General features: G+C 42.9%; 1 protein-coding gene across 1 annotated transcript in view; it reads left to right on the forward strand.

Annotated features, from left to right (window-relative positions):
- LOC130130640 (phospholipid-transporting ATPase ABCA1-like) overlaps window positions 1-3,554 on the forward strand; it is a 302,901-nt gene extending 299,347 nt beyond the window's left edge. Inside the window, exon 49 of the mRNA XM_056300397.1 lies at window positions 2,307-3,554. Within this exon, the coding sequence (XP_056156372.1) occupies window positions 2,307-2,432 (126 nt within the window). The 3' untranslated portion in view covers window positions 2,433-3,554. The remainder of the gene's footprint in view (window positions 1-2,306) is intronic.
- The last annotated feature ends 9,617 nt before the right edge of the window (window positions 3,555-13,171 follow it).

Below are 13,171 nucleotides of genomic sequence, written 5' to 3' on the forward strand. Positions count from 1 at the left end.
ATCGTGTGGTACTTCCTCTATAAAGAACACCTCGTCGAACCACTTGTCCGAGCTACATCTGTTACTGAAGAGTTTGGTCCATTCATTAACACTGGAAATGAACAGGGGGGTGGGGGGAGGGGCACATCTCCAAATTGATCTACAGCCCGAGGTCACTCGGTTGTCTCTCAAAGACGTTGTGCACCTTCCAGCCATGTTTCCATAGCCGAAGACTTTCCATTTCTAATTAACAAGAAAGGCATTATCTAACACAGCAAATGCACGGGGGTAATTGGTAAAAGACAAAAGTGATCTAAAATGTAATTCCCCCTCCCCCTCAGTGATGATAATGGGCAATTTTGGGCTTTATCTACAACATTAAACAACTTTAAATTTGACAGGCCCAGCTTACACGAGGGAATAGAAAATGTACCCAAGCTTTAAACGGACAGTTCATCCCAAATTCAAAAATACATGTTTCTCCTCTTATCTGTAGCGCTATTTATCCATCTAGAGTGTTTTGGTGTGAGCTGCCGAGTTCTGCAGGTATCAGCCGTGGAGATGTCTGCCTTCTCTCGAATACAACAGAACTAGATGGCGCTCGGCTGGTGTTCATCAAAGCGCCAAAAAAATACTTCTGAAAAACTCAACAACAATGTCTTTTTCTGGAAATCATGACCCGGTTACTCAAGGTAATCCACACACCTTGTTGTGAGCAGTTTCATGGAGGTGTACTTCAGCCTGAGAAAATAGTTCCTACATGAAACTGCTCACAACAAGGTCTTTTTGAGTTTGGGCTGAACTGTCCCTTTAACGGATAGGTGAATAAGTGCAGGGATGCAACTTTATTATTCTTTGTATTTTTTTCCATTTTTATTATTATTATCTGGCTTCTAAAAAACAATAAAATAGCAATTCATCAGCGCTTTAGAGCATGCTATATTTCTATTTGTATTCTCTCCCATTTACTTTATGGTTGGTTACTATTTCTGATGATAGACTTCATAGGACCGTCTAATGGCAGGAGATAATAGTTGGTCTATGCTTTTTTCCCCACTGTTTAAACCCAAATGAAAGTGGTCTGGTTTTTGTTTTTATAACTCCCAGTACCATCTAGTAATTCCCAGATCGCCCTTTAAGAGCACAACCACTCAAAACCTTTTTAATGAAAAAGCAATGAATTTTATAATTTTATTTCATCCTTGCAGTTACTTTTCTTGCTGAATAAAAACCCTTTTTGTAGCTTTACCACGTCAGGCATCCAACAGAATGAGGATAAAAACTGTGCAGCACAGTGACGTTTACGGCACAGTGAAACACGCGGAGAGCTTTTTGTTAACATTATGGAATGGATTTCTGGCCGCATTAAATGGGGCATCAAAGAGAGATGAATTGATTTCGTTGTTGCTGTTTTCTTTTAATCTTTTTAGGCTTGCCAAAGATTTCAAAATGCACAGGTGCAGACATGGGGGTGGTTTGACCTCCCTTCAAAACAAAAAGTCCAACTCAACCCAGTTCATTTTAACCTACAGCTACATTATAGCGGCTTTGTTTATGTTGGCTTTCCGGAAGCATAATATGAATAGTGAAACTCAGCAGGGGTTGCTGGTTGCTGAAATGTACAAAGCAAACAACTCAAACACACACACACCACTCTCTGTATTTCTGCATTCAGAAACACAGCAGTGCAACCTGCTGTGTTGTTTTCTGTTGTTTTCTGACTCCCCCAACACTTGGCTCGCCATGCAGTCCGCAGCGAACTATGCCGCCATGGCAGCAGTAGAGCTCTACTGAGAGCGTTGGAAAACGGTGGCGGGTCAGGGATGTTGGCAGACTCGCTGCATAATTGCTACCCTGCTATCAGAATTTAGTTACTGGCTAGTTTTGATTTGTTGTTGTTGTTATTCACGTAGTTGAATCCTGATTCAGGTAGAATTGCACAAAGCATATAAGTGTGGTATAAAGTCGTACCTGTGTGCGATGGTAATTTGGATACTGGTAGCCTGTAGTGGCTCAAAGGCATAAAAAGTTGTGTGGTTTAAACGAGAAGTTTGCCCGTTCAGGAAGGCTGGCTGCAGCCCTGAGCTGACACACTCGGTGTGTGTCTAGACCTCTTTACATGATATTTCATGGCACTTTTCCCGCAGCTCATTCGTACACACACCACTGACTACAGCAATATGTCTGTGTGTGTGTCTTGGTAAGTGTGTAATGGAGGAAAAAAAAACTCAGGATGGGAAGCTGGAAAACCTACAAGCCTTATGTAATTGGAAAGTTGAACTAAATTTAGCACTGACACCCACCAGCTCCCCCTTTTTTCATTACAGGTCTTCGTCAACTTTGCAAGACAGCAGCATGATGAGGAAGAGTCTAAGTCCCATGAAAACCCAGTGGACACCTCAGATGAGCTGCCGATGCATCTTGTGACATCGCAGGCGGTGGAGAAGGTTTAAGTGGCGGACGGCCTTCCTTCAGAGCCCCACAACGCTAAGCGTACCTCAGGCTTTATTCTATAGATTTTTTTGTGTGGTCTGTAGTACATTTGCCTTTGGTCATAAAGATTCAAGGGTAAGTTCCACAAATTCACAAGAAAAGCATACTCAGATATCATGCATTTTAACTTCTAATGTTTACGTAAATCTAAGCCATATTACATATCGAGCAGAAAAAATATCAGTGAACTTGTCCTTGATCTCAAAATTGTATAAAAATCTCTTCTATGTCAATGCCAAAACATAAAGCAATGAATTTAGCTGTCACATCTTTTCATTAGGCCTCTTTTGACTGACATTATATAATGTGGATGTGTACTATTGACAACATTATATAAGCTAAGTTGAACTTTTCAAGACAAACTCAGGTTGTTGCTCAACAACGTGCCTTACGTGTAATCCATCCATCCATTATCCAAGCCGCTTATCCTAATCAGGGTCACAGAATGCTGGAGCCTGTCCCAGCAGTCACTGGGAGGCAGGTGGAGAGACACCCTGGACAGGCCGCCAGTCCATCACAGAGCCGACACATACACACCAAGGGACAATTTAGTATGTCCGAGTCACCTGACCTACATGTCTTTGGACTGTGGGAGGAAACCGGAGCACCCGGAGGAAACCCACACAGACACAGGGAGAACATGCAAACTCTACACAGAGGACGATCCGGGACGACCCCGGGGTTTGAACCCAGGACCTTCTTGCTGTGAGGCAACAGCGCTAACCACTGCACCACCGTGCCGCCCGTTACATGTAACACAAAGACAAACATGTCAGCGCTATTTTATACTCAGGTACATACTGCTGATGTCTGATTGCATGCATATTCATGACAATGTCTCAGTCAGGACTGTTTACTTAAAGAGATGCAGGTAATTCATCAACAATGAAATCAAAAGCTCTTTTTGTCATATCAGTTAGATTACGTAGTACCGTCGTAACGCAAATAATGCCTCGATTAGGTCCTCAAAGGCTTTACGGTTTACTTTGAGCTTGATATCATTTGTATGCTGCACAATGTCCCCACGTTACTACCTTATTCTTTGCAGAGAATAATGAATCCTATTTGTACTGAATATTGCTTTATGCTGAGACCAGTGATTAAACATTTGCACAAATTGCCACGCGACTTGTGAGTTTAATGTTTGCTGAATGACTCATTGGTCCCACTATTTAAAAGTCACTTGGAGCGACTTCTTCAACTTCCTCCCATTTTGCCTAATGTTTGAGTGTCTTTTTCTGAATCTTGACTCTTTCTTGTTTTTCCACCTCTTCAGTTGCTCCATTTGTCTCAGCTGAGTTGCAGGCTCGTATTTGTCGAGTCACTCGCATGTTAACCCTTTTTAACCGAAGCCCACTGGGAACCAGACAAACAAACTCTTCCCACCGCGGGTGAGTCATCCTGTGTAACGTGTCGTGGATGGGGTTTCTTTTCGAAAAGGTACAGTGGCTTGCAAAAGTATTCATACCTCTTGAACTTTTCCACATTTTGTCATGTTACGACCACAAACATAAATATTTTTTATTGGAATTTTATGTGAAAGACCAACACAAAGTGGCACACAATTGTGAAGTACAAAGAAAATTATACATGATTTTAATCTTTTTTTACAAATAAAAAACTGAAAAGTGCGGTGTGCAAAAGTATTAGGCCCCCTTTTCTCTGAGTGCAACCAGTTGCCTGATGATTGCTGAATGATCGAATGTTGACCTAATGACTAAATAGAGTCAACCTGTGTGTAATCTAATCTCAGTACAAATACAGCTGTTCTGTGACAGCCTCAGAGGTTTGTTAAGAGAATATTGGGGAGCAAACAGCATCATGAAGTCCAAGGAACACACCAGACAGGTCAAGGATAAAGTTGTGGAGATGTTTAAAGCAGGGTTAGGCTATACAAAGATTTCCCAAGCTTTGAACATCTCACGGAGCACTGTTCAATCCATCATCTGGAAATGGAAAGACTATGGCACAACTGCAAACCTACCAAGACACGGCCGTACACCTAAACTTACAGGCCGAACAAGGAGAGCACTGATCAGAGATGCAGCCAAGAGGCCCATGGTGACTCAGGATGAACTGCAGAGATCCACAGCTCAGGTGGGGGAATCTGTCCACGGGACAACTATTGGTCATGCACTGCACAAATCTGGCCTTTATGGAAGAGTGGCAAGAAGAAAGCCATTGTTAAAAGAAAACCATAAGAAGTCCCGTTTGCAGTTTGCCAGAGCCACGTGGGGGACACAGCAAACATGTGGAAGAAGGTGCTCTGGTCAGATGAGACCAAAATTCAACTTTTTGGCCTAAATGCAAAATGCTATGTGTGGCAGAAAACTAACACTGCACATCACTCTGAACACACTATCCCCACTGTCAAACATGGCGGTGGCAGCATCATGCTCTGGGGGTGCTTCTCTTCAGCAGGGACAGGGAAGATGGTCAGCGTTGTTGGGAAGATGGATGGAGCCAAATACAGGGCAATCTTGGAAGAAAACCTGTTGGAGTCTGCAAAAGACTTGAGACTGGGGCAGAGGTTCACCTTCCAGCAGGACAACGACCCTAAACATAAAGCCAGGGCTACAATGGAATGGTTTAAAACAGAACATATTCATGTGTTAGAATGGCCCAGTCAAAGTCCAGACCTAAATCCAATTGAGAATCTGTGGCAAGATCTGAAAACTGCCGTTCACAAACGCTCTCCATCTAATCTGACTGAGCTTGAGCTGTTTTGCAAAGAAGAATGGGCAAAAATTTCAGTCTCTAGGTGTGCAAAGCTGGTAGAGACATACCCCAAAAGACTTGCAGCTGTAATTGCAGCAAAAGGCGGTTCCACAAAGTATTGACTCAGGGGGGCTGAATACTTTTGCACACCGCACTTTTCAGTTTTTTATTTGTAAAAATTTTTTTAAATCATGTATAATTTTCTTTGTACTTCACAATTGTGTGCCACTTTGTGTTGGTCTTTCACATAAAATTCCAATAAAATATAGTTATGTTTGTGGTCGAAACATGACAAAATGTGGAAAAGTTCAAGGGGTATGAATACTTTTGCAAGCCACTGTAAGAGTCTCTTTGTCTGCCTGTTGGCTAAGTATGAATTCATTTTCTTGTCAACCTCTCAAACAAGCACTTTGCTTTCATTTGTTAGTGTCTTCTTTTTGCGCTTCTTTTCCATTTGTGTGTTTTGACAGGATAAAATGTGGGTGTCCAATGAGTCAAGTCGTTTCATTTCTCCATTCCTTTTCCATTAATATGTCAAAATATGTTGCATAGCATTTGTGTGGAGACTAAAGATCGCTCCTTCCAACCTCCTCCAATTGTTCGCTAAAACCTCTCTCAGCGCCATGTAAAAAGCCTTTACATCACCAAATTTCCAGCTTTTACATGAGCGTTACAATGCCACATCTCAACTCTACCAGGAAAAGTCTTTTTTTTTTCCCCATCCATGAATGTCTGTCAAACAGTCTGCACACGTACTGAGATACTGAAATAAGAAAGATTCAACCTGTACCGACACTGGGACGCCACAGATACATCTGATCAAAAAATGTTTTAAGCAGGAAGCAAAAAGTTGAACACTACTGAATTAGATGTACTCATCCCCTGAGATAGAAAAACTTGTTTTGTTATTTATCAGCCCATCAGTGCAAAAAATAAATAGTGCTTGAGAAAAAGAAGGTGACGGAGGATGAAAAATTTTAGTCAGACAATTTTCCTCAGTGCTTCCACCAAACTATTACACGATTGGGACAATAAGACTGATCAACCATCAGCCATTTCATGTGATGACTGTATAAGGAACAGATGACTGCTGTTCTTCAGTTTATCCTTAGGTTCCTCACCCGTCGTCTTCTCATTTGAAATAACAAACAGCCATTTGTAACCATTTACCGAAACTTAACCATTTCTACACCGAAATTCATCCATCCATCCATTATCCAAGCCGCTTATCCCAATCGGGGTCGTGGGGATGCTGGAGCCTATCCCAGCAGTCATTGGGCGGCAGGTGGGGAGACACCCTGGATAGGCTGCCAGTCCATCACAGGGCTGACACACATTCACACCTAGGGACAATTTAGTACAGCCGAGTCACCTGACCTACATGTCTTTGGACTTTGGGAGAAAATCGGAGCACCCGGAGGAAACCCACACAAACACGGGGAGAACATAAAAACTCCACACAGAGGACGACCTGGGATGACACCCCCCAAGGTTAGACAACCCCAGGGTTTGAACCCAGGCCCTCTTGCTGTGAGGCAACTGTGCTAACCACTGCACCACCATGCCACCCACCAAAATTCAATCATCTCTAATATAGCTGTACTAAAGTTAATGATCCGAGCTGATGTCCTGAACAATGTTCTCATTCATTGATACGTATGTTGAAATATACTGCATACGTGAGAGAACGTGACTTGTGGTAGGTAGTCTTGTGAGGCCAGACGTAACATGTATTCTCATCACATGGTGCCAGAGTCACGTCTGGTCCCCCAAGACTATTTGACATGTCAATCAACATTTTTTGGGAACTTCAAATATGGACATTTTGTCTTTGACTGGGTTAAGTGTATGGGACTGGGTTGGTATTGCTTGGCAATTGAACTGTAAGACACCTATAAAAGTGCATTACATAATTGCATTTGTGTCACTAATGATAATCCTAAGAAGAAAAACAAATTCCTCGATGGCTCCCTTGCATCTGCCTGATCACGCTTACCATTTAAATTACTTTCCTTTGTGTGAAACCACACTCTTGGATCACTCACTTAAGTTCCAGCCTCAGATGTCAGTGAACGTTGAGGCATTTTGTGGGTATCAGACCTTTTTCTTGTTCTGTGCTACTGAGAATTAAGTGCCTCTGGCAATGTGCTGCAGAGCACGGCTTAAGAGCCAGGTGGGAACGTCACAGAAGAGGTAAAACTCAAGACGAGATATATTTTCATGCTCCACTATTATCCCTTACTCCTTTCTTTACTTGGTCATTGCATGGGAGGTTTAGCGATATAGAATGCAAGATGATTTAAAGCATATGCGTAAATTGGCAGAGTTGTACATTCAGATTAGCCACCAGGATTTGTTCTTGCTATTTGAGCTTGACACCTGGCCCTTTTTTAAATGCATATTATGCCAAATAAAAAAGTAATTATGTATGTGCAGTAATATTAAATATTTAAATCTTAAAAACCCTCTAAAGATGGATCGCGTGTAGAAAACACGTGTAGGTGTTCCCGATCGTTTCCAGCTGCAGCCTGCAGTACTAGTACCAGACACGCCCACTCATACCTTAACCTCTTATCCACAACTGGGGGTGGGGTGTTGTACTAGTGGGGGCGTGTTTGTACTGGCTGCAGATAGATGGACTCGTTTCTGTGTCGGGGGCGGCGGTAAACAGTTTTTTCTATCCGCCATGTGGACAAGTCGTAGCGACGAACAGCGAACGGATAAACTAACAGCCTAGCGGGGTTTCTAATACTCTGATCTACTCTAAACACAGTTCAAAAAACACACCCGCGCTCTCTCAGCTAAGCTACGTTACCTCAAAAAGCAAGATGTCCCGCAACACCAGCGCAGATCATTTTACGGACACGAATACGGAACTTAAACACAATGCATTCTGGTACATGTAGGCGCTGTGGGAAAGACCGAGCAGGGGAAAACCGATTTATCGGTCAATCCAATACGCAGTGAGGATTTATTGCATCACTTACTGTGATGTCTTGAGTTGATGCAGTTGGAGGACAGTAGGGGGAGGTAGAGGACAAGATAGTATGTAAGTGACTGTAAGGGGGGAGAAGGAGTGTGACGTGAGTTGTTGAAGAAAAGAAGCGTATGCTAACAGACGGGTGTCTTCGAGTGGTCCCTTAGCAACACAACAGTTACTCAATTACATTACTCATCAGTACTGACTGCACATGAACAAAACCACAGGTGAAATTACTCTTTGAGAAAAGCATGAGCTTTGGTCGGGCTCCCAAAATGCATCAGCCGTCCTCAGGCACGTAGCCAGGTAGGTGGTTTTCGTGTCTGAACCCCCCCCCCGAAACCCCACGGCCCGTCTGAAATGGCACCAATAATTATTTAGTTATCGTTTTGATTATTTGTCACCGCCCCTCTAGCCTACTCATACACTGCATCTATCGTGACTGACAGGCGTTAAACCTGTCAGTTAATTTGTTTCCAAACATGATGTATCTTATTGGTCTGTTTCGTAAAACAAATAAAATCACACGCTTTTGATTGACTCAGGGGTCTGACGAGTCAGCTAAGCAACCTGCCACTGGTTATGCTAGCTAAATGGTCGATCTATAGTTTGCTTTTCAAAAGCAATGGAGCCGCCGAAAGCTACCTGTAAATCAGGCAAGAGCAGTAAAGTTAATATTCGTAAAATCAGTGATTTTTTTGTTTCAACGTGTCCCGACTCAAAAAAGAAAAACAAGAACATTACAGATGATCTGGTCACTAACGTTACCGATTTTCCGGAGCAAGTGTTCGCAGACCCACTGCCCTCCTCCTCGGAAACGGAGCCAGAGTTAGCAGACCCGCCCGCCGTCCTCTACCTCGGAAACGTTTTCACACGACTTTGTGGATTATATTGGTGGGAAAATATCAGACGAACAGAGAAGAGAAATATACTCACTGGACTGGTCGGCCAATATCGGACAAACATTCCCTACAAAACTAGGAGGTAAACTACGTTTCCAACGTCATTGGATTGACCAGTTTAGCTGGCTAGTGTACTCAACAAGGTCCGACGGTTGTTTTTGTAAGCACTGTGTTGCGTTTGCAGTCGAGCATGTGGGCAAGGGAGGGCACAGAAAAGCTGGCAAGCTAGTTTAATGTCCACTTCTCAGACTGGAAACATGCTTTAGAGACGTTCAAAGACCATGCACAAAAGGATGCATGTTTGAAAGCGGACAATTTCCAAATGGTTCTCAACAATAAAATGGACGCAATTTCACTGAGGCTAGATTCTGAGAGAAAAAAGCGAGTCCAAGAAAACAGAGAAAAACTCAAAAGCATCATTGCAACGTTGATTTTTTTGCGGTCGCCAAGAACTCGCCCTGAGAGGTGATATTGATTCAGGACCAGTGACATTGAATGAGCCAACTCACAATGACGGAAATTTCAGGGCTTTACTCAGGTTTAGGGCTACATCTGGCGACACAGTACTGTTACAACACTTGAGTAAATGTGCAGCAAATGCTAGCTACTGCAGTCCTGATGTACAAAATGAAATAATCAGCATAATTGGAGATGTGATAACAAACAAACTGGTGCAGAAAGTAAACTCCGCGCAGTGTTTCGCTGTGTTGGCAGATGAAATGAAAGATGTTTCAGGGCGGGAGCAGCTTTCTGTCTGTGTCAGATACGTGAACCAGCATGACAGCCAATATAGCATCAGAGAGGAGTTTTGTGTCCTTTGTTGATATCGAGAAGTTAACCGGGGAGGCAATCGCCAATTCAATCGAAAGTCAGTTGACAAATGCAGGCGTTGATTTACAGTTTTTACGTGGCCAGGGATATGACGGCGCATCTGTCATGAGTGGCCGTTTAAATGGTGCCCAAGCTAAAATCAAAGAGAAGCACAAGCAAGCAGTTTGTGTGCACTGTGCCAGCCACAGTTTGAATTTGGTCCTAAACAAGTGCTGCACTGTACAAATGGGGCGAAATTGCTTTGGAATTGTCTCGGAAATCTGCACTTTTTTCCATGATTGGGCTTTGCGGTCTGCATGCAGTCTGCGGCACGAGACGGAGCGTCTTTTACCCCACTGCAAGAAAACGCGACTGACGAAGTTGTGTGAAACGAGATGGGTCGAACGCCACGACGCAATATTTACATTCAACGAGCTTTTAGACCCTGTGCGATCCAGCCTGCAGAAAATCAGTGAAACCTTCACAGGAGACACATCCGTCAAAGCCACTCAGCTCTTTAATTCAATTGACAATGCAGAATTCATGCTGTCCATGAATGTGAGTGAGAAGATGCTTGCAAAAACCTACCACCTGTCCACCTTCCTTCAGAAGGAAAATTGTGACTTGGTGAGTTGCGTTTCAGCTGCTGATGCTGTTATTAAGCAGGTAGATGAGATGAGGGCTAACTCTGAGATGGAGTTCAGGCAGATTTTCCAAAAGACCTCTTCCCAAGCAGCCAAGTATGGGGTTGAATTTCGACCACGAAGAGGCGCGGACTGCAATGAGGATCCGTTGAAGGCCTGTGAAAATCACTACCGGCAAAAGCTTTTCATAGTCATGCTTGACTTTTATTCATCACAGATGAAGGAACGCTTCAGCAAACACAGAAATGTGATCTCCAACCTCTGCTCCTTACTGCCACCTAAGGTCAGCATGCTGAACGACAGCTCAGCTCAAGCGCTCTCCAACCTGTATCCTGATGAAGTGTCACCGCATCTGGAAGTTGTAAAGTCAGAAATTGACACCTGGCGGGATAAATGGAAAGATGCAACTTATGTTCCACGAAATGCCATTGAGGCATTAAATGCCTGTAACAGTGAGTTGTTTCCAAGCATCTTCAAGCTTCTCCGCGTTTTGACCACGCTTCCTGTCACCAGTGCCCATGTCGAGAGAAGTTTTTCCCGTCTGGGAAGGATCAAGGACAAAATGCGCAGTACAATGACGGAAAGACGGCTTAATGGACTGACATTGCTCTCGGAGCACAGAGACATTGTGGTGACGCCGGAAGAGGTACTGGACATCTTTTGCAGACAAAAAAGACGATTGGACCTGCTTTTATAAGGTAAGACCCACTTTTATTTATTAATGCATTGATGATTATCTATGGGCCATTAATACGTTGACATTTACCGTACGGTTGGGTATTAGGCTATAGTATACAGTGTGGGAATTTTATTTACTGGTAGCTTTCGGCAGTGTTGCCCGACCCCCCCCCCCCCCAAAACATGTTTCTGGCTACGGGCCTGGCCCTGCTGTGTCCTTGACCAGGCTACTAGAGTTCCAGCATCTCGAGGATCGACTTTTGGTGGTGAATCTTTCTAATTGACATCAGTGACGTATCACAAAATTGACTTTGAACACTTTTGGGCTGCAATAGAAATGTGTCTTGTCCACAGGGTGTCCCTCCCAAATTATGAGACGGGCTTAAGTCTACTCTGATCCAAAGGAGCAATCACGGTGAGACACGTTGCAATGGAATGTAGCCGGGTGGTAAATCTGTTAAATATGTTAAATGATTTTCCACTTAAATTTAGTATAGTTTAACTGTTAATATATGTAATTGTTACACTGTCAAGCCATGTAAAATGTCATTTGATGTATTTAAATTGTGAGGCAGATTGTGAGTGTATTTTTATAGTTTTGGTTGTCATTGCATGTTTTGACCAGTAAGTGGCAGTGGCGGACTTTTATTGTAACTCCGTGCAAGTTATCCAAGTGCATCTTGGGTATTCTTTCTTTTTTTTCTTGTGTGGAGCGCCTGAAGATTGCGGTGTGACAGTGCTCTGACTCCGTAGTAAGTAAGGGTAAATATCTTGTGAAATATACCTGTAACATTATTCCAAACAATATTGTATGTCGGTAATTTGACAAGATGGTTTGATTTAGACGCTACTGGAGTTGATGTTCGGTGATTTTGGGCGCGAGCCGTCGACCGCTGTTCGCCATTGCAGGCATGACAAGGTAATGTTGGCGTGAATAAAGCCACACCATGCCATTGTATTTGGGATGTAAAGGTTTTATATGCATTTTAATTCTGTTTAAAGGTAACTGACAGAGTGAGAAGTTGCGCGATCTTCAGGAAGTTCCACATGTCTTTGTTAAACCCTGTTTAACGTACATAGTCCACTGCCGTATTTTGCACCGTATTTTGTATTTATTATTTCCCTTTTTTTAAAATCTTTTCTGTTAAACTTGCCACATCTGTGAACATTTATGAGCTGTTTGCTCGAAAGACACAGGAATGTATGCACTCAGTAAAACGATCTGCATTCGAAGGTTCAAACAATAAAATTAAAGCTACAAGAACCCCGGAAGTAATTGTGTCCTGTGTGGTATCTAATTCCACGGGCTACAGGAAGATGGACAGTTAGAGTCAACACCAGTTTACAGTTCGGCGATTTACCTGACAATGTTACTGTGCACACAGAAATAATTTCTTAATTAATAAGCATAAATAATCTTTTTTTTTCTTTTTTAAGGGGAAGGTGTCAAGCTCAAATAACGGACGAATGGTGGTGGCTAATCTGATCAACACTGCCACAATATCACCAACATCCCATCACCGTTTGACAGTATTTTTGGATGCTGTCACTAGTGAAAAATATGAATATATGGGCGATAACAGAATGCAGTGCCAAAGTTGATTTGGCCTCAAGAAATGTAGGTGGAGAGCCAGGAGATAGGTGTCCGTAAAGTTTAAACAGATGTGAGAATTGGAATAAGAACCTTCTATGATGTTGTTATGACAACTGAGCCAGTGATGGAGTCCACGTTAAAGAATGAGCAATGGGCCAAATGATTACAGGTAGCTCATCGATCCAAGTATAAACAAACGGCTACTGCGACCGACCATCAAAGGAAATTATTGCCAATGGGAATGACAATAAATCAATGACTTGTAAAGTGGGCTTTAGATTTGTCACTGAGGCCACAGAACTGTATAGTGAGGAAATGGAGAATGAAAAATTGCGCTCTTCCTCAAACGGAAAACTGCAGCGCAGTGGTCGGC

Source organism: Lampris incognitus, chromosome 20, assembly GCF_029633865.1.
Source record: "Lampris incognitus isolate fLamInc1 chromosome 20, fLamInc1.hap2, whole genome shotgun sequence".
Classification (NCBI taxonomy): Eukaryota; Metazoa; Chordata; class Actinopteri; order Lampriformes; family Lampridae; genus Lampris; species Lampris incognitus.